At 39.6% G+C, this 22,593-nt stretch overlaps 1 protein-coding gene across 3 annotated transcripts in view; it reads right to left on the bottom strand.

The window, feature by feature from the left end:
• The window catches only part of SLC4A4 (solute carrier family 4 member 4), a 366,663-nt gene that overhangs the window by 40,617 nt on the left and 303,453 nt on the right, over positions 1-22,593 (bottom strand). For all 3 annotated transcript variants that reach the window (XM_040237036.1, XM_040237034.1, XM_040237035.1), the window contains exon 16: positions 12,562-12,753. In XM_040237036.1, coding sequence (XP_040092970.1) covers positions 12,562-12,753 — 192 coding nt within the window. The remainder of the gene's footprint in view (positions 1-12,561; positions 12,754-22,593) is intronic.

The following is a 22,593-nucleotide window of genomic DNA, read 5'->3' as shown; positions in this document are numbered from 1 at the left end:
AGCCAAAGTAATCCCTATGACTTCATCAGTTTGTTATAAGAATTAAATAGGATAAGCCATGAAAGTGCTTAGCATAACACCTGCAACACCATAAACTCTCCTAATATACATTAACTCGGGTTATTTCAAGTTCCACAAAGTCTCTTTGGCTGCAGAAACCACTGGAATAACTCAATAATCTACTGTCAGGAGGTCTTTGAAAGGAATCTTGAATTCCAAGAAACAAGAAATAAAAGCCCAGTAATAATATGAAACTGCCACACAGAGCTCACTTTGTTTGGAAATATCTGGAACCACTGCAGAAAAAAGAATGTTTCCAGGGGCTTAATATTGGAAGAAACACCCATTTCTTTAGTTTGTGTGAGTTAAGTTTTGACACAGGCAATTCGGGATGGTCTGGCAAGTGATGGTTATTGTGAAGCAGGTTTAATATCAAGATGTTACAACTGCTCTGGTCCAGTAGGTTGTGAATCACTGAAGACCAGAGGTCACTGCAAAGGCAAAACAAGAGTTCTCTCTTCTTTATCACCCTCCCAATCCTTACTTAGCAAGTCCAAGTTTTTGACAACTCCAATATCCTAGAAATTGCTCCAAAAGAGGGTAATGGCTATTAAAAAGTCAGTGTTTCTCCTCACCTCAGCCCCCACCCCAATAAACAGGAGGAGGGAAGCAGAGGCTAGCAAATGAATCCAATCTTCCATTTCTCGGTGGCCCTCACCTCTGGCCCTTCTAGGAGAAAGACCTGCCTGACTGAAATCACTACCAAGTACCGGAGAAATGTTGCTTCTAAACTTAGGAGAGGAGCCATTCTCAGCCTTCCACACATGAGCACCAAAGCCCTAAAACTGCTCTTTCAGTAGTTTTCTCCATCTTCATTAACGGCGATTTTTTTCCCCCTCTACTGCTTAGGCCAAAAACTTTGGACCATCCAAACAACTCTTCTCTTCCTCTCACATCCTACACCTAACAGGTCAGCCAATTACCTTCAAAGATCCTGTCTCTTCTCATCACCTCCATTGCTATTCCCACCCTTAACCACTATCTCATATGGTTCCTGCGTCCCATCTTCCTGTCTCTCCACTCTCCTGCTTCAGAACATTGCCAAGGTATTACCCAGGATAATTATATAAAAATTTAGGTCAGATAATGTGGAAGGTAGAATAATGCTCCAGTAAAGATGCCTAATGCCTTGACTCTGTGAATATGTAATGTAACATGGCTAGGGAGAATTTGAGTTGCAGGTAGAAATTAAGGGTACTAATCAGATGACCTTGTGATTGGGGAAATTAGGATTATTCCAGTGGGTCCAGAGTAATCACAGTAATTCCCATTAACTGAAAGAGGGGGCAGGAGAATCTATGTCAGAGAGTGATGCAGCATGAGAAAGACTGGACTGATCACTGCTGGCTTTGAAGATGGAGGAAAGGGGCCAAGAGCCAAGGAATCTGGGCAGCCTCTAGAAGCTGGAAAAGGCAGGGAAACAGTTTCCCCCAAAGCCTTCAGAAAGAACAGTCCTGCCAACACCTTGATTTTAGCCACTGAGACACATTTCAGATTTCTGACCACCTGATCTCAAGACAATAAATGTGTTTCAGACACTATGTTTGTCGTTATTTGATATAGCAGCCATGGGAAAATAATATAAATAAACATAATTTATCTTAGTTTAATCATTAGTTTCACAAATTTATATATTATATATAAATTTGTAAGAACCCTTGGCAATGGCATTCTTGTCAAGTGTGGCAATATTACTGTATGTATCATTGTTGCTCAGTCTCTGAATCATGTCTGATTTCTTTTGCAACACCATGGACTATAGCCCACTGGGCTCCTCTGTCCACGAGATTTCCCAGGTAGGAATACTGGAGTGGGTTGCCATTTCCTCCTCCAGGGGATCTTCCTGACCCAGGGACTGAACTTGCGTCTCTTGCATTAGCAGGTGGATTCTTTACCTTTGAGCAAGCAGGGAAGCCCATATTATGTGTGTAACAGTTCTTAAGAAGTCAAATGCTAATAATTCAGGATTACATTTCTTAAAATGTATGGGGAAAGAAAAGCTACTCTATTCATAATATTGCTTAACCCCATTAAAAATCACAGCCAGGGTGATATGCTCTGTACAATATACTGGCTTCTATTTCCCCTTCCTTCCCGTTAAATTGTACAATACTGTTCAGGAACAGCAGAAATCACCCCTGGAGGGTGTTTATTGTAAGACATTCATTTCTAAGATATTGGATCTAATTTAAACTTCAGAGTCAAGGAAATTGATTTTTCCCTGGCCACTTTTGTATTCAACTCTAAATCCTCTAATTAGAGAAGGTAGGTAGGGGTGCTATTTTAGCAGGCTCTTCTTATCCTATACTAAAATTAACCTTTAATTTGAATGAGAACAGCAGAAACTAAAAAAACAAGCATTAAAAATGCCCTAAAAATGTCAAGCACTGAGTACATCCAGTTTACTAGATATATTCTAGGACTCGAATACAAGAGCGTGGCATCTGACTTTAAGGAATAAGAATCACCCTCTTTGGGCTTTTCTCACATTTTCCAAACATATTTAGCAAAAGAAACATGGATGGATTTCCTTTCATTTTTAGTTTATTTTATCCTCCCTTTTCACCAAACTTGATCTCCTTCAAAAACACCAAAATAGTACTCTTTTATATAAATAAAGAAATCAAATTAGAAACCCATAGTTCCTAATTTCCTACTAGCTATTATTGATAATGATTAGAAGTGCCAAAGTTTTCATGAGAAAACTGTTCCTACAAGATTTCATGCTAACCCTGTGGATTCAGAGGCCTCAAATTTAGCTTGGACAAACATCATAACTAATGGGTCTATCCAGTCAAATGCTCTAAGTCCCTAAGTCTCTCCAGGCTCAAACTTCAACATCCTAGGAATATAAACTATTACAATCTAAGTGAAGCACAAGTTGACTCATATATCAAGGACTAACTATAAAAAAATTTTTTTTTGCTCTTTTTTGAATGGTACACAGATGTGCTATGACATATAATAATTCCTCCACTCATGAATGGTGAAAAGCAAAGCATATTTCCATGAAGACTCTTTTATATCAGAATAGTTTGAGGTTTTTTTATTTACCATTTTAGCCACCTCATGTGAAGAGGTGACTCATTGGAAAAGACTCTGATGCTGGGAAGGATTGGGGGCAGGAGAAGGGGACGACAGAGGATGAGATGGCTGGATGGCATCACCGACTCGATGGACTTGAGTCTGAGTGAACTCTGGGAGTTGGTGATGGACAGGGAGGCCTGGCATGCTGCAATTCATGGGGTCACAAAGAGTTGGACACAACAGAGTGACTGAACTGAACTGAATTATAAAAATGAAAAGAAAAATATTTCCGTCCTCTTCAGACTTACAAAATATCTCAATGAATCTAATAAAAAGCAACCTGGCTTAAATATTTAAACTACCAAAGCAAAGAAGAAATTAAGTGGATGGGAAGGAAAATTCAAATAACCATACGCTGTACTCTTGTTCTTGGGCAAAAACAACCTAATAAATCTATTATACACATACTCTTCATGAAGGATGATACTATATTAATTATTAAGAGAGTCATAATTGTTGAGACACCAACAGTGAGAAGCTAGTTAATTTACAGGGATAAAAAATGAATTGGGTTCCTCAGAAGCCCCAGAGGGTATTTGGTTTTCACTTTGCGAGGATGCAGCTGCTCCCAAATTAACTGGGGGAAAGGCTGTGAGCCTGCACAGTGGTTCTCAATGGATGGAGCTGTTACAAAGAGACAAGCACAGCAGCAGGCACCCTGTGGGTTCTCAATAAATGTTAATTCATGATGTCAATTCCTCTCATGATTGCAGTGCATGGAAAATGCTAAACAATATTGTAAAAAAAAAAGCATTTATTCTAGATGGAAAAAAAAAAGTATGTCAGAAAAATATGTGCCTTTTGGCAGTCATGAAAAGGCAGAAAATATCATTAAAAACTTTAAAATTTGATCCCCTCAATTAGAATTAGAATTTGGTCTTCCCAAGTGGCACAGTTGGTAAAGAATCTACCTGCTAATGCAGGAGATACCAGAGACTCCACGTTTGATCCTTGGATCAGGAAGATTCCCTGAAGGAGGAAATGGCAACCCACTCCAGTATTCTTGCCTGGAAAATTCCATGGACAGAAGAGCCTAGTGGGCTACCATCTATGGGGTCTCAAAGAGTCAGACAAGACTGAGCCTGAGCACACACACACACACATAATTAGAGTTCACTAAAAGGAAAGTCTGATTTAGACTCCAGGATTTCTATGTCATAAGCTCCAGAGTCAGAGAGATTCAGGGAACTAAGAGGGGAACTGGATTGTGTTATTTATCTAGGAGGGCCTCAGAGCCTACCAGTGAAAGTCTACCAGAAAGAGACTGTTTTTCCAAGCAGGGGCAGAGGGGAGTGGGGCTGAGAAAGTGGTTCAGCAGGGAAGTTAAGGAGACTTCAGCAGTCACAGCCTCTTCCTCCATTCTGCCTCAAAGTGAGCAGAAGAAAAAGACCCACATGACTGAGTGCCAGACCCAACTAAGTAAATCACCTGGAAAATACTATGTCCCACTCTGGTCACTATATTCTAAGTTGAAACTGAAAATTTGGAACTGACTCAGAGAAGGATGACCAGTAGAACAGGAGTCCAGAAAACATACCATGAGAAAAAAAAAATGATGAGAGACCTCAAGAAGTTGTAGTGAGTAAACTACCTTCACACATGTGAAATCTGTCATAGAAAAGAAAGACTACACTTGTTCTGTGTAGCTTTGGAAAGCGAGGGCAGACCCCGAGGACAGAGGCCATGGAAAGGGTGATTCGTGTTTCTATCAGGAATGCCTTGGAGATGTGAAGTTCCCTGAGAGTCATTCAAGCAGCCCGCAAAGGAGCACTTGTCAGGAATGAAGAGGCAACGTTGGGTTTGATGCTGTTCGAAGTCCTAACACTAAAATCAGATGATTAAGACTCAGTTATCAAAACTTCTTGATCCTCTTGGCTATATCTCCTCTCCCTCAAACCATGATAATAAAGGGTTCCAGGGCTTTAAAAGAAGGTGGTTCTATAATTTAATATTAAGGTACAAAAAATAAACATCTTAAACGAATAGCTAATAAGTCATGTGTATAAATTAAGGGCTTTCCTGGTGGCACTAGTGGTATACAATCCGCCTGCCTATGCAGGAGACATGAGAGACTTGGGTTTGATCCCTGGGTCAGGAAGATCCCCTGGAGGAGGGCATGGCAACCCTCTCCAGTATTCTTGCCTGGAGAATCCCATGGACAGAGAAGCCTGGCAGGCTGCAGTCCATAGCGTCACAACGAGTCAGACATGACTGAAGCAACTTCACGCGTGTATAAATCAAACAATCTAGAAATGGCACAGGAGACCATTTTGTATTAATGGATAGATTTCAATGCTGGGGACTTTTCTGTGATGGATAAGTAAGTTGATAGTGCTTCTAACCCACAAGGTACCACAGCCAAAAAGGCTTCTTCTTTCCACAGATTACTTCTATGCAGTCATTAAAACCTCTCACATCACATAGCAAAATGGACTTTGCAAAAAACAGACAAACAAACAAACAAAAACTCTCAATAAACACTCCAGTCAATCAATGCTCCCAATATTTTTTTTTTCCTTTGGGTTTTTCTCGATTTAGGCTAACTGTAATTTTTGTCATATGTCCAAAATCTTTGTTGAATATTGAACAGATTGGGTTGTGTTTAAAACCAAATATCCCTTTGTCATTCTAAAGGGAAAAATATGAAAACCAGTTTTGGATTAAAAACAAATTTGACTTTAAAAATTATTGTTCTTGGTACAAAATAACACAAGAATTTGAAAATCTGATTCTCCTTCAATGAGAGCAAAGCCATTTTTTAAATGAGTTTCAATGGCAGGATGTGGTCTGATAGTTCTACAAGAACTAGCCAAATTATCACCTAGTGTTAATACTAGAATGTAATAAAGAGTACAGGCCCATTATTTCTTCCTCATATTTGGATACATTATTTATTTCAGTTTGATAGTTTTTACTATTCACCAAGAAAGCTTCTGAGAGAAAAAGAAACTGTAGGGATGACATCTGATTCTTGTAAAGAGCTGTTTATTAACTAAACACAGCCAACATTAATAGAATTGTTATAGCCCAAAATGACAAATAAGAATCAAGGTTCCAAAAATATAGCTAATTGTGGAATCCAGACTGGATAAAAACGAAGTATGTCACCTAAAAAATATGCTCATTATATTTTCATTAAAATTCCTGAAGCCCTACACTTTTTCTCATCCATAAAGCCAATACCTCAAAGACTACCATCAATTTATTCAGGTCACATAAATTCACCAAAGTGTGATCCCACTGTAAGTATGAATGGGGCAAAAGATTAAATTGAATCATCTCATTTAAAAATGCAAAAACTGAACTTATTCAACAAATATATATTAAGTTCCTATTATATTCCAAACCTAGACAGCATATTAAAAAGCAGAGATATTACTTTGCCAACAAAGGTCCATCCAGTCAAGGCTATGGTTTTTCCAATGGTCATCTATGGATGTGAGAGTTGGACTGTGAAGAAAGCTGAGTGCCAAAGAATTGATGCTTTGGAACTGTGCTGCTGGAGAAGACTCTTGAGAGTCCCTTGGACTGCAAGGAGATCCAACCAGTCCATCCTAAAGGAGATCAGTCCTGGGTGTTCATTGGAAGGACTGATGCTGAAGCTGAAACTCCAGTACCTTGGCCACCTGATGTGAAGAGTTGACTCACTGGAAAAGACTCTGATGCTGGGAGGGACTGGGGGCAGGAGGAAAAGGGGACAACAGAGGATGAGATGGCTGGATGGCATCACTCCCAGAATTCGTGATGGACAGGGAGGCCTGGCATGCTGCAATTCATGGGGTCACAAAGAGTTGGACATGACTGAGTGACTGAACTGAACTGATATTCCAAACCCACAAATTACTTGTCTTTGTATCCTTATCATCTAGTATTATATCAAGCACACAGAGCCAAAACAATTTTTTCAATACTGAATGAATATATTAACTATAGGATATAGAATACCTTTTTAAAAAAGAAGGATCTCAAATAACATTCTGCTCAAATATCATCTAAATAAAGCAAAGAAATTGTCAAAGCTATTAACAGTACTTGGAACTTACAGATTTTCTCTATTTAAATGACAATAACAACCAGGAGGATATTAAAGAATCTCATCATTATATCAGTGCAAGGAAGCATTAACACCATTGCTTATTCTAAGAGGAGGAAAAGAAGAAATTAAGTAGATCCTTGAGAAAAACACTTTCATGCCAATTACATACATCAGCCGGCCACGTTACATCTGACTATGCCAAAGTACCAATTCAGTTCAGTTCAGTTCAGTTGCTCAGTTGTGTCCAACTCTTTGTGACCCCATGAATTGCAGCATGCCAGGCCTCCCTGTCCATCACCAACTCCCGGAGTTCACTCACACTCAGGTCCATTGACTCGGTGATGCCATCTAGCCATCTATAATTCTGCCTAATTCAGAGGCTCTATAGATTTATGAGTTCTAATCACAATCCTGCTCTATCTTTAAGCTGACTGCTTTCATTTTGCCACCATATGTTGCAGTGATAGCATCTATGCTCCAGGAGTAGCATCATTGGTTGGTACCGGACTCTGGAAGAACATTTCCTGTTAAAGCCCCGAGGCATCTGCTAGGATCACCAAATACACTGTGATGCTTCTTCAGGAAGTTTTGATGACAAAATATTTGTAAAAGGCTTGAGGCTGATAGAACAGAACAGGAAATGTATGCGACAACAGACCCCTGCACCCCTCCTAAAGGGATGGAAAGCACAGGGGGTAGTCAGGGGTGTACCGCTACTCTACCGTATTCCACTGAGCATCTGGAAGTATCTGACAGATTAAATTCCTGGCACTTCCCTGGCAGCCCACTGGTTAAGTCTTCGCCTTTCAATGCAGGTGATATGGGTTTGATCCCTGATCAGAGAGCTAGGATTCCACATGACTCATGGCCAAAAAACCAAAACATAAAACAAGCAATACTGTAATAAATTCAATAAAGATTTTTAAAAGGGTCCACATCAAAAATAAGAAAAAAATCCTGATGGACTATTTATTAGTTAGCAAAAGGCTATTAGTTAACAAAGACTATTAGTTAGCAAAATTCCTGATGGACTACTAGTTAGCAAAGGCAAACTGTTTCATCTTAAGTGCTCAAACTGATGGACTACCAGTAGCTGGCTTCATGAGGGAAGGTGAGAGTGGATAATCAACCCTGATGTGGGCAAAGACAATGCTTGATGTGGGCAAAGACAATGAGAGAGACTGAACTGGGGGACAGAGGCATACATGTAAGTGAAAGTGAAAGTGTTAGTCACTCAGTAGTATCTGACTCTTTGCAACCCCATGGACTGTAGCCTGCCAAGGCTCCTCTGTCCATGGAACTCTCCAGGCAAGAATACTGGAGTAGGTAGCCATTCCCTTCTCCAGGGGATCTTCCTGACCCAAGGATCGAACCCAGGTCTCCTGCACTGCACCCAGATTCTTTATCATCTGAGCCATCAGGGAAGCTCATGTAAAGGAGAGCTATTACCGCAGGATAATCAAATGGACTGATGAGTTTAACTTGATAAAGAAAATCCTAGAAAGGTAAATATGATGAATATCATTTTTGTCATATCAGATCCTTTCCTACTCTTTTCTACCAAGCTCACTGCCTTGGGAAGCTGACCTATGTGGTCTACGATAGGCTCCCTTGCTCTCCAGATTTCAGAAGATTTCACCCCAGACAGGCTGTTGGGGGAAGAGAGAGACCAGATTATTGATTCCCATAGCTATATCCCTTTGAGGCTGACTCAGGCTGGCTAAATTCCTCAATCCAAAGGAGGTCACGGGGCCCCTCTGGAAAGCTCTACCACTCTCTCTTCTCCTGGGTTCTAGCAACCACTCCCATTCCACATCCTTTGAGTCAGGGATCATAACAATTCCAGTTATTATCACTGGACATTAAATGCTCCCTTCTAGTTCCCCTCAACCTAATGTCACCTTTGTCTATCACACTTTCATTAAACCCCTCAGACCATCCTAATCCGAATGTATAATTTTGAATTTGCTAGATGACAACTGTGGATCACCCACAGACAGAGGCTGGCAGCAGCTGCAAAGGCAGACCCGGCCTCAAAATGGAGATAATAATGGACTCTGGGGAATCTGTACTTCCTTTTCACTGCTATAAGCACAAACTAAACATAGAGAATTTTATTTTAGGAGATGGAATCAGAAAACTCTCTTTAAGATTATAGAGTTTAAAGGATATTAACTGCCATCTAGCTGGGCTCCCCTGTTATGGGTGTGGACTAAAGTCCACAGTCAGCTATCAAAGGGTGTACTGTTAGTTACTGGCAGAGCTGGCCTTCGCATCCACAGCTTCTGGGTTCCTGCATATGTACTCTTTCCATAAACTGTAGCATTGACCTCTACTTGACTGGGCTCCACTAGCCAACAAGAATTGAGGGTCTAGCCTGCATCCAATCTGTTGCTAACCGATGTGAGGAATAAAACAGAAGTGTAAGAGTTTCCCAGCAATTCTCAATCTTGATCGACTAACAACTCACACAAACATTTAGAAACAGAAGTACAAAAAGAGAGGGATGGCTGTGTGAATTAAAGGAGAATTGGACACTTTGTATGGCAAGGGCACTGCCATCCAGGATTAGCATTTTGCAATTTTAGAGGTTCCATGTGAATTGTTGGTGAGAGTGAAGAAGTAGTAACAGTTAGGCTTGATACTAGCACAGTAATCACATTTAAGCATATAAGTTTTAACTGTAGAAGATAAAATACAAGTATGTACTATGCTAAGTCAAGTCAGTTGTGTCCCAACTCTTTGCAACCTTATGGACTCTAGGCTGCCAGGATTCTCTGTCCTTGGGATTTTCCAGGCAAGGATACTGGAGTGGGTTGTCATGCTCTCCTTCAGATCTTCCTGACCCAGAGATAGAACTCATGTCTCCTGCAGGTGGGTTCTTTACCACTAATGCTACTTATGAAGCCCAAAATACAAGTATATGAATCTATAAACATATTTGCTCCCACTTACAGAGATCATACTTCTAAATGAAAACATATTTTGGCAAATGAGAGGAAAAAAAGATGTTCTTATAATTTATGTATGTATGTATTATTAGTTAGCTATAACTGTGAAGTGGGTAGGGGAGGGAGGTGATAGTGTGAAAGCCTACACACTTGAACATTTCTCCTTGGAAATCAAATATATGTCCTCCTACCAGTTTATTTGATAATTTGGTGTAAGCAGCTGTAAACAAAGTTGAGAACCTTCTCAACAGGAATTGTAACTGGATTGCCTTCACTATTTTATTTTCACATATTCAATATTTTCCCAACTTTTCTCAACAGTGTTTATCAATGTCTGAGAAACTACCTGCTTGGGCTCTTATAAGGAGAAATTTCTTTAAGTCCAAAGAGCTATTATCAATTTTGGAATTTGCAGGGAAAAAAAGGTGATGTTTACATAAACAGTTAAAATGATCACTATTCATCTTAAGGTTGAAATTATTTTGCTAACTACGATTTACAAGTGCTTCGCAAATTCTTTTCACACTATGGCAAATGACAGCAATAAAAAGGGTGATGATTCCCAAAGTGTGAGCCAAAAAAAAAAAAAGGATGTCCCATAAATTAATAATTAAGGAAAAATCTCAATAGAGAAGAAGAAATCATCTTCAAAGACCTTTACCCAGGAAACTGTTCTACACATAACATACCACTGAAGAGGTGGATCGAGTAAGCACATTTCCCAGGATGGGAACTGGTGTTACAAGCTCAGAGTCTCAGGGACAAGCACTTAACCTGAATGTGTGAAGCAGACAAGTCTTAGACAATAGAGAGGAGTAGTAGTGAGAACAATTAATTACCTGCAAAAGACAGTTTCCACCTATGCCCTCAAGTGTGTGTGTGTGTTTGTGTGTTTACAAACTATGGGCTAAATAAAGAATGGACAAGGGTTGAATTCTGCCTAAGGACCACCACTTTGTGATGCCCTTTCAAGGCAGACAAAGTTGAACACTTCTTGCTACACTTCCCTTTGAGGAAATTTTTCATCCTTTGGGCCAGCTAGTTCAGAACATTTCTAATGAAATCTGCAGACCACAGTAACCTGCTGTGATCTGAATGCTGTCCCTCCAAAATCCATATGTTGGAATTCTAATCCACGAAGATGATATTAGAAGGTGGGGCCTTCGGAAGAGCATGAGGATGGAGCCTTTGGGATGGCATTAGTGTTCCTATAAAGAACACCCCACAGAGCTCCCCAGCCCTTCTGCCACCTGAAGACACAGTGAAAGAGATGCTGCCTAGGAACCAGGAAGAGAGTGCTCACCCAACCATGCTGGCACCTGATCTTGGACTTCCCAGCCTCCCGAACCATAAAAAATAAATCTGTGTTGTTTACAAGTCCTCTAGTCTCTAGTATTCTGTTATAGCCACCCAGACAGACTGAGACAATCATCAACTCTTGCCTTTATTTTCCATTTCATAAGAGATATCAGAGATAAAACATTTCTTAGCGGAAAGTGAATATATTAATTTTCAGTCTCATTTCCCAGGAATAAAAAAAGGAATTTTATCAACCAAATCTCATGTCTTCCAAGTTCTCCTGCTCCTTCTACACAGAGCTAAGGAGGAAGGATTCATGAGATTCCAGTTGTAGAGAGCCAGCTCACTGATAAAAATCAAGTATAATCAAGATTACTAAGAACTACTGACATCCTAAATAGTGAGAATTGAACTGTAAAGCAAAGGATTAGCTTCGTTCTGCAGGTAAGAAAACAAAATGCCATTAACTAAATGTTGGTCTTATCTTGTAGTCTCTCCAGGAACCACAGTTCTGACTTGAAGCTCACCCAAGCATATTATTGGGAGACAGGATGTCTGCACAAGACAAGCCAGCTCAATTATCTGTGTTTCTCTACCGTGGCATTCATCACTATGGGAAGGGAAGGCCGGTTCAGATGACACCCATATCTTATACCAGTACTTGTGTAACAACACAGTTTACATTTATTCCCACAGCCCATAACCCAACTACTAAACTACTCACAAGTACAGCTGATGAACAAAGAATTCTGTGTCAAAATTCCTAATTAATATGGAAAGAGTTTTTGCTTATATACTTAAACACACCATGGATCTCAAAGATCCATGGATCTAAATGGTCTCGTGCATTTTTATATAGAATACACCTGCTTTTCCCTTTTGGTACAGTCAGAATTCAGACAGGCAAAATTTCAGATAGAATTATGCGAGCAAAATCCTGAAAGGTTTTTCAAAGCTAGACTATACTTATGTCAAAAATACGTATGCACAGAGACTGGAAAGCAATTTTTAACACACAAAATCGTATTGGAAAGGTTGAATTACAGGTGCCTTTTTCATTTTGTAAAACTGTATTTTTATTGAAACAGTGGAAATTCAATGAAAATTATTTAAAGCTCAAGTACTCACCGTGGTTGGAAAGTAAGGACTGGTTTTGAATTTTTTCAAAGCCATAGAAGAAGTGTAAGTGCCCAGGAAGAGGATGAAAGACATGAGTGTGATATCGGGAACAAAACCGCAGTTGTTGCCCACAAGCTTTCCTCCATATTTCAAACACTCCTTTGTCGTCAGAAATGCCCAGTCAAAGGTAGCATTATGGTACTGCAGAAGAAAAACATGAAAAATTTTCTGGAGAACACTGTGACACATCAAAAGCAGCTTTTGATCCTTGATGGGCTATATGGGGATTTATGCTAAAAGTTTCTGTAAAACAGTCCAAGGATAAACCACTGAAGGGTGAAATCTGAGGAGGTGTTAATGGAATAACAGGTAAGGGGGGCCAGGAGGCTGGCAGTTATTGAAAATATAGTGAGAATGGTGCAATCCATTACCTAGTTTGTACTACAACCGTACAATCACCCGTCTGTTCAACAGACACAAACCAAAAAGTCCTTTCCTGTGAACCTTCCTGAGAGTAAACCAAGACACAATAATCTCCTAAGTCTCCAAACGTGAGACTCTCTGAAACATCTCTGATGTCCAAAAAGCCTGACTTCTGTGCTGCACAGCTTCTTGCGCTTCAATCTGATGGCCCCAGATTCAATGCTCTGAAGTTTATATTTGGCTAACTAATTTATCCCACACTTTCACAATTGAGCTATTTCGTTTCAAAATAACTAGAGATCGGTGACTTGAGGAACTAAACTCTAAAAATGTTGGCGATCTCTGCTTTTCCAATTGTGTATCCTAATGAAACACAGCTTTTCTTTTCGACTCCAGGGCCAGCATCACGTGCATCCATTGCTGGAACGTATTGTCTTGGGCTGAGGAGTAGGGTATAGGATCTCCTTCCCTGTGTTTCATGGCCTCAAGCTCACAAGGCCGTTTTCAAATTTTCTTCTGTCTCCTGAATTGCGGTCACATTGTTAGTGCTGCACTTCTCGATAGCAGTGTAATTCTGTTCCTATTCACTGCTTCTAAAACGCGGGAGAGTCCTTTAGCCATGGTACTAGATAAGGCCAGGACACCTGTTCTCCAGATGCTGAGTTTTAGCTGTTATAAGCTCACAGCTGTCTTCTTCTCTAGAAAACTGCCTTTCATGACGTAAGAGCAGCCTCATTTGGAAGGTTATGCTCTCTTGCAGCCACTTACTGACCAATGCTAATGGGGTGCTACTGTTCGAATATCTGGGCTCTCCTAAAATTCATATGCTGAAACCTTACCCTCATATGTGATGGTATTTGGAGGTGAAGCCTTTGGGAAGTGATTAGGTCAAGAGGGTGGAGCCTTCACGAATGGCATTTGTGCCCTTGCAAAACAGAGAGCTCCTTGTTCCTTCTGCCACATGAAGACATAATGAGAAGACTATCTAGAACCAGGAAGCAGAGCTTCACCAGACACTGAATCTGCTGGTGCTAGGAGGTCAGACTTCCTCTTAGGTGCAAGGCTAATGTGTATGTCATGCGCTAACAGAAGCGTAATTTGAGGATACCTCGCAAATAAATACAAAAAGATAAATTTTTCCTGTCCTTTGAAGGCAGGAGTTCTACCTCACACCAAATGCACCATCAATATCCTTTACTATTCATGCATTTTCTTGATATAAGTAATCTAGTAATAAAAGAAGGTCACACACATAAAAGAAGACTCTCTGGCCAGAAAGAGTTCGTATTTTTATAGCACTCAAAACGTAACGTTCTTTCATAAGTCAGGAAAAAAAAATAAACTCTAGATTTTTCCCTGAAATATTAGTTTCAACTTATAAACAGCTGAATTGCAAAATTACTCTTTTATCAAACTCTTGTTTCTGAGAGGTGATTAATCATGTTTTATTTTGTTTTTCAGATTTCTATAAATTGATATTTTTAAGCACAATACCTTTAAAGTTTAGAGGTCATAACAGGTAACAGGTTTCTTTGGTTTAAAATAAAAATTTACCATAATTTCTGCACTTTAATATCAGCAGAATCCTTCATTATAGCTACAGCTCCCCAAAGAGGTGAGCAACATTAAAACAATCTCAACAGGAAGCTTTATTGATTTTCTTACAGAGATGAAAACTATACAGATGTGCATGAAATGACAGACATGTTTCTTGCTTATATCACCTTAAAATGCTAGTATCACATTTTTTGCATGCCTCAAATGATTCTTTGTGTCATTGTACAGAAAATATAGCCTCCGATATCATCTTCACTAAGAGTTCCAGCATAAACTCTTTAGGTAGCGTGTATAAACCTCGGTATCTACACCTTAACAAACAGTTTCCTACTCCCATAGTACTTAAACTCTAGCTAATAAATATATGCTCAGTTGCTCAGTCATGCCCAACTCTTTGCAACCCGAGGGACTGTAGCCCACCAGGCTCCTCTGTCCACGGAATTTTCCAGACCGTAATACTGGAGGTTGTTGCCATTTCCTTTGAACATGAAGATGTTTGTGGAGAAAGAACCCAGTTATGGGTAAAAACAAGAATGGAGGTAGATGAAAGATTAAGATAGAGAGAGAAGAAGATTGACTAGGTTCTGGCCTCTCTGAACCACAGATGGGTAAACCCAGAAAAGACTAAAGTAGAGTGTCTGCAGACTGAAGGGACTGTGTGTCAACAAAAAAACAAGAAAGAATGGACCAAGACAGGGGCAGAATTCAGTTTAGGATATAGCAAGCACCAAAAGAAATCTTAGTTAACTGAATGAATGAAATCACTCATCAAGGTCCTAATATTTGACGTATTTAAGGAAAATTATCTATGAATATCGGAGAAGGCAATGGCACTCCACTCCACTACTCTTGCCTGGAAAATCCCATGGACGGAGGAGCCTGGTAGGCTACAGTCCATGAGGTTGCTAAGAGTCAGACATAACTGAGAGACTTCACTTTCACTTTTCACTTTCCTGCATTGGAGAAGGAAATGGCAACCCATTCCAGTATTCTTGCTTGGAGAATCCCAGGGACGGTGGAGCCTGGTGGCCTGCTGTCTATGGGGTCGCACAGAGTCGGACACGACTGGAGCGACTTAGCAGCAGTAGCAGCAGCCATCTATGAATATAGCTACTCTTTCTATCTGGAGAACAAAGTTAAAGTAAAATAAACTTTCAATTTAGATTATCAGGTAAAATAAAGTATTTCCAGTTATATGTGAATTTCAAGTAAACAATGAATAACATTTTTAGCATTTCCCATGTAATATGTGGGGCTTTCCAAGGTGGTGCTTGTGGTAAAGCATCTGCCTGCCAATGCAAGAGACGAAAGAGACAGGGGTTCTATCCTTGGGTCTGGAAGATACCCTAGAGTAGGAAACGGAAATCCACTCCAGCATTCCTGCCTGGAAAATTCCATGGACAGAGGAGCCTGGTGGGCTACAGTCCATGGGTTCAGAAAGAGCTGGACACAACTGAGCACACACACACAACTATACACACACATACATGCAATATGTAAGACATACACTAAAAAAAAAATGTTCATTATTTCTCTGAAATACAAATGTAGCTGGGACTCTATTTTTTTCTAACTCTGATGATGCAACTTCTCTTAGACACAGGCTATTCTGAGTAACAAAACAAAAAGTGGAAAATTTAGCCAAAAGAAAACAGAAAATGCCCTGGGCCCCTATTACATGGATAACTATGATAAGCTTTAAGGGAGCAATAAATAAGAATAAAAACAACATTTTATTATTGGAGAAATAAAATATGTCCACGGATATATTAACTAATAATGCAAGGCAGTAAAAGAAAGCGTCTAAACAAATAGTACAGAGATTAGTAGATCAGAAGAGGGACTAACTAATTTCATTGAGCACAGAGAAAACAAGTTAAACTGCACCTTGAAAAAATGACCGATCTCTATGGAACTCTCATACGCAAAAGGCAGTAGGCAGAAGTATGGCAAGGCAACAGAACTAAAAAGGAATGCAGAGAGAGTAACGAAAGCCCCTGGAGAGGGGAATAAATGCGACAAACTTTGGGTGTATATTTCTTCTGTACTAGCAGAAACAGAGAGGTACACCATTAGATAGACACCGTGAGCAAAGATGTGGATCTGGGGACATATGATGCTTCATTCACTTATCTAGTAAGTTCTTTAGGCACCACTTATGAAATGTTCACCATGAGGAGGAACTCAGAGTGAATGGACCAGCTGGGCCAGAGCTGAGTGTCTGTGTAAATGGGCAGTGAGAGAAAAGATACAAAGGAAATGGGACTAAGTTGCTGAGGGTCTTAACTGAGCTCAATCTCATGAAAAGAGATTTCAACCTATTTTTTTCTGAATCTCATTTTCTAGAGAATGACCCTATTTGTATTGAATGGATACATTCATAAACTTTAAAAGTAAAGTGTATACTGAAGGATTAATTTTAAATTTTAAAATACCACAGCATCCTCCACAAAGACAAAAGTGGGGGATATACGAACGAGAATGGGCAAATGTTTGACAGTCATTGAAGCTAGGTGATGTGTATATATGAGGATTTATTGTACTGTTCTATTTTAGGGCATGTTTGAAATTTTCCATAATATTTTTAAAAGTAGGAACATGTAATCTTTAAGGAGATTTAAGGACAGAATGGTTTGTGCACTTGACTTTCTTAATGAGATAAAATCACAAAAATGTTATGCACAGGAAGATTAATATGACATTCCATTTCCCATGAAAAGAATGTTAACTCCTAGAATCACCCTGAAGGTACATCAAATCAAAGCATTTGTGCTTCCATGTCTGACTGCCAAGTGGAATTTATGAGACTGTAATAGTTCCTAGGCCCATGATTAACAGCATCTCCATGTAGACATAATATGTGTCACTGGGCAATACAATAAGCAAAAATTCAGACATAAAAATTAAAGATTCTGTATAATCGGAAGTAAAATAAAGTAAAATATTAAAAATTTTTTTAAAAAGTAAAGATTCTACATTGTTCTCTTTGAGTATCAACTGGTAAAATACATGGCTTTAAACAGTATATGTGTGTGTTTACATAGCTATGGGTAATGCTATAAATAAAAGTCTCAAGCCTAAGTAGTTAATGTACTCATTTAGGATTTTTTCCCTGTGGTGGGTAAGCCAGATTTGCAGTGATCTGCAATCTTACTTTATGACCTATGGGACATATATAAGCTGCAACTGTAGTTACATATATTGTTGTGAAATATCAAAAGTAATTGGTTGTCCTACTTATGATTAAGATATAGAAAGTTGCACGAGACTGTTAGTAGTCCCAACCTAACAACCAAAGCACAAGGCTAAAAACTGGAGTGGGTAGCCATTCCCTCCTTCAGGGGATCTTCCTGATCCAGGGATCAAACCCAGGTCTCTTGCATTGCAGGTGGATCTTTTATAATGTGAACCACCAAGGAAGTTCTCATAAGATCATAGTTTTAAAAATTCCACCAACAAGATAAGGATGTAAAAATCCTAAGTAAATTAAATGCCAAAAAGCTACAAGATCTTCATAGGAGAGAAAAGGTCCATGACTGCCTCATCCCTGGCAGAGTAGCAGGTGGAAGATCAATGCACTGGAGGTCTGGAGAAATGAGCCACATCTTTCATGAATTTTTAATGATTCTGTAGACTGGGTGACAAGTTAGAATTCTGTGAAGCCCTCCCTAGGCATCAACCAAGCTTGCATCCACCCACCAAACTTTCTAATTGTCTTTGCCAAATGCACAGAGAGTTCATAAAAGGCTAGAGATTTGACAAGACAGCTGAGAGAAAAACTACTTAGACACAGAATCTCCATCAAATGCAAGAAAGACACTTTCCTAAGACAGGAAAGGACAGGAGAGAGAAATCCCTGTGAGGCTTTCAGGCACTTCTGAAAGGGCTAAGGTATCTGCCCTCTAAAGGAGTGGAGTGAGCAGAGCAGTTGGGCAAAGATCTCTCAAGGCTCAAAAAGCTGGGTCCTAAAACAAGAAATAGGGCATTTCAGAGGACTTTCTGGGATGATGGAAATGCTCTCTATGTTGTTTCAGGTGGTAGTTACATGAGGTATAAGACTGTCAAAACTCATTGCAATGAGCACATTAAGAACTGTGCATCTTAACATATGACTGAATTTAATAAAAAATAAAATTATAAAAATAAATCTAACATGAAAAACAAATATCAACTGATCCATTCAATCATGTCTTCATAAGAGAAGCTTCTGACAGTAGATTCTGAAATCTGTTCTCTGCCTCTGAGAGCTGGTAATCTCGATTACCAGCCAATCTCAACACTTACTGTTCAGATAGAGTGTGGATAAATTGTGGCTGGTCTCAAAGACTTACAGAGACCTTTGCAAGAATTTCGTTTGCAGGTTAAAGGGATATTCCAAGTGAGAAATAATGGGAAAACTGATCAAAGAGGGAAAAATTTAAAGACACAATGATAGAAACACAGATATAGAAAACAAATGTATGGACACTAAGGAAGAAAGCAGGGGATGAGGAGTGAGAGGAATGGGGAGACTGGAGTTAACATATATATACTATTGATACTATGTATAAAATAGGTGATGAATGAGAACCTACTGTAGAGCATCTCTGTAGTGCACAGGGAACTTTACTTAATGCACTGTGGTGACCTAAATGGGAAGGAAATCCCAAAGGGAGCAGAGATATGTATACATACAGCTGATTCATTTTGCTGTACAGTAGAAACCAACACACAACACTGTAAAGCAACTATACTCCAATAAAAATTAATTTAAACAAAGATATAATGATTCCAACAATAAAAGGAAATGTGGAGAACCTGGCTTTTTATTCTTGAAGGGTTGTTATTCTAATGTTCTCATCTCTGTCTAAATGCTCTCATGCCCTGTTTTTCCTGCTCTTTCCCCTGAAAACATACCCACACCACTGGGAAGAAGAAAGCTTGTATTCATGCTGCTGTTGCTGCTGCTAAGTCGCTTCAGTTGTGTCCAACTCTGTGCGACCCCATAGACGGCAGCCCACCAGGCTCCGCCGTCCCTGGGATTCTCCAGGCAAGAACACTGGAGTGGGTTGCCATTTCCTTCTCCAATGCAGGAAAGTGAAAAGTCAAAGTGAAGTCGCTCAGTCGTGTCTGACTCTTAGCGACCCCATGGACTGCAGCCCACCAGGCTCCTCCGTCCATGGGATTTTCCAGGCAAGAGTACTGGAGTGGGTTGCCATTGCCTTCTCCGTGTCTTCATGCTAATGAAGCTAAAGAACAAAGGCCTCCCTTGCTCTGACAGGATGTTCTTGGGACCCTGTGAGAGGGAGTCTCACTGTGCCCAAGGGCTGCACGTCACTTTTATAGCATCTTCTTTCCTGACCTAATTATTGCTGAATGAAAAGAAGGAAATGAAGCCCTGTTGACTGTAGGTCCTAGGAAAGGTTCAGGCTAGCCGAGCTAGGGTGGCCAAACACAGTGGTCAGAAGCAGTGGCTATCAATTTCTTCTCTCCACCAACCTTAGTGATGGTGGCAAGTGGCCTAGTGGAATGATAAGTGAAGTCAAGCCACTAGGCCACTTGCCACCATCACTTAGGTTGGTGGAGAGAAGAAATTGATGGTGGCAAGTGGCCTATAAGAACACCTGAAAAGAATAAAAACAGCACAGAACATTGACCGAGAGACAAGAATGTGCCAGCCACTTTGCTGGCTGCCTATTTATTAATCTGGCTCTTCTAGTGTCTCTGAGGGAAATACTCTTCTCATCATCATTTTACAGACGGGAAGCTGAGAAGGTTCCACAGCTTGTGATTAAATTAGTGGAGTCTTGCATTTGCAACCAGGCAGTCTGGCATGAAAACTCAGTATGTGTTAAGTCCTTCTACATGACACGCTATTCTGCTTCCCTAAAGAATGGAAATAGGCAGATTGTGGATTTTGAAAGCCTGAGTTCAAATTCTGATTTTACTGTATACTGGTCATGTGGCCTTTCAAAAGTTAGCTAAGCTTTATAAGCCTCTGATTCATCTATAAAATACAGGTAACACCATAACTAATAAAGGTATTGTGAGGATTATAGACAATTAATGTAAATAGCCTGGCCCCTAAGTAGGTGCTATAATTGATGATAATAAATCATATTACCTTTCCAACATTCATTTCTGGATCATATATATATATATATATATACACACATATGTATATGTATATGTATGTGTATGTAGTATTTATGCAAAGTATACATAAAGGGATTGATACAGATAGAAAAGGAGAAATGAAGACTAGAAAAAAGTTGTCCTTTATAATTACATACACACACACGTTACATATTTTGCCATAATTTTTTTTCTAGAGGAGCTGGACATAGAAACTGGAAATATTAATTAAGGTACGTAATTGATAGGCACATGAGGGGCCTATTGCCCTGGAGTATAGAGCAATCATAGGGATGAAAAGAGTAAACAATAGTAAACATTCCAATTTGAAAACATTGAAGCATCATGGTGTACTAGCAATACCACAGGTTATGGAACCACCCAAATTTCAGTTCAGTCTTTGTTCTACTAACTTGTGGCTACGTGACCTAAAGCAAGAAAAGGTTATTTACCTTTTGGGGCTTCAGTTACTCTCATTTATAAAATGGAGATAATTATGCCTGGTAGGTTGTGTAAATGATCACAATACACATGAAGGTTTACAATAATGATAATATGGATAAAACACCTGGTCTCTTGTAGATGCTTTATAAATGGTAGCTAAACTATTATCATTAGTGTGAGTGTACGTCACAGTCGTATCAGAAGTCAACCATAACTTCCATGTGTTTTCCATGAATCTTACAGTGACATCTTAGTATAATTACATGTCAATTACCAGAGTCTCTCTAGGACTTGCCCAAAGACAGGACTTAAAGATTTATTAGTTCAGGCCTTCCCTAGTGGCTCAGATGGTGCAGAACTGGCTGATAATTCAGGAAATCCAGCTTCAATCCCTGGGTCGGGACAACTCCCTAGAGAAGGAAATGGCAACCCACTCCTATATTCTTGCCTGGACAATTCCAGGGACAGAGGAGCCTGGCGAGCTACAGTCCGTGGGGTCACAAAAAGTCAAACAGGACTGAGCAACTAACACTTTCACTTCAAAGTTTTACTTGATTAGCTACAAAAAGAATTAAGTTAGGAAACATTCTCTTTTCAAGTCATTGGAAGTAAATGTTTTATTAATTTTTATTCCAAATTAACCATCTTAATTAGTTACATATATATTTTTAAATTAGGTTTTAAATATGTTTCTTAAAAGTCTAGAAGGGAGTATTTTTCTCTGTTTTAAGCTATATCCTTTTAGACACCAGGTCAGCTGGCTGAAAGATTGAAAACTGAATTTTTTTCTCTATGTGGCCCTTACGACATATACATATCTCTTTCATACACACACACACACACACACACACACACACACACACACACTTGTGCACACATGCGTGCTCTCAAACATGGATGAAACAAAGAGGCAAAGTTTGGAGAAAGGCAGAGAAAACAGTAAGGAAAGAAGTCAAGAGAGCCACTGAAATGTGAAAACGAGAGAAACAGGGTCAAGTGAGAGATATTCAGGAAAGATACAAAGCGTCAGCTTTGAAAGGGATGTTGTGGGCACTGATTATGTAATATCTACAGAAGTGTTCTGGTCTCCTGAGAGATGGGCACTCTATCAAGACAAAGTATTACGGTTTCTGTCTTTATAACTGAGAGATTGATATTCCTTGGTAAGATTCCATATCCAGTGCAGAAGGAACACAATCGCAAGTCTGAAACAGCACTTGCCCCTTTTTCTCCAACACAAAAGTCTTCTTCCAGTGTGTGACCTTCCATGCAAATCAGCTCATTTTTAAAGCTTAGTTGCAGTCTCTTAAAGAGCCCTGGTTACAAGCCATGGGAAAGGATATCACGTGACAGAGCCACAGTCCTTTCTAAGTGACACGGGAAACATCCTGCTACAATCACCCTCAGTGCAGGGAACACAGGACCGTCTGGTCATCAGAAGAATTTGTAATCGTACTGGAAACAAAGAGAGGATTCCATGCTCTCATTTCGCAATGTACCTCA

This window comes from Oryx dammah, unplaced genomic scaffold, assembly GCF_014754425.2.
Source record: "Oryx dammah isolate SB20612 unplaced genomic scaffold, SCBI_Odam_1.1 HiC_scaffold_3, whole genome shotgun sequence".
Classification (NCBI taxonomy): Eukaryota; Metazoa; Chordata; class Mammalia; order Artiodactyla; family Bovidae; genus Oryx; species Oryx dammah.
This window is presented reverse-complemented; position numbering and strand designations above follow the sequence as displayed.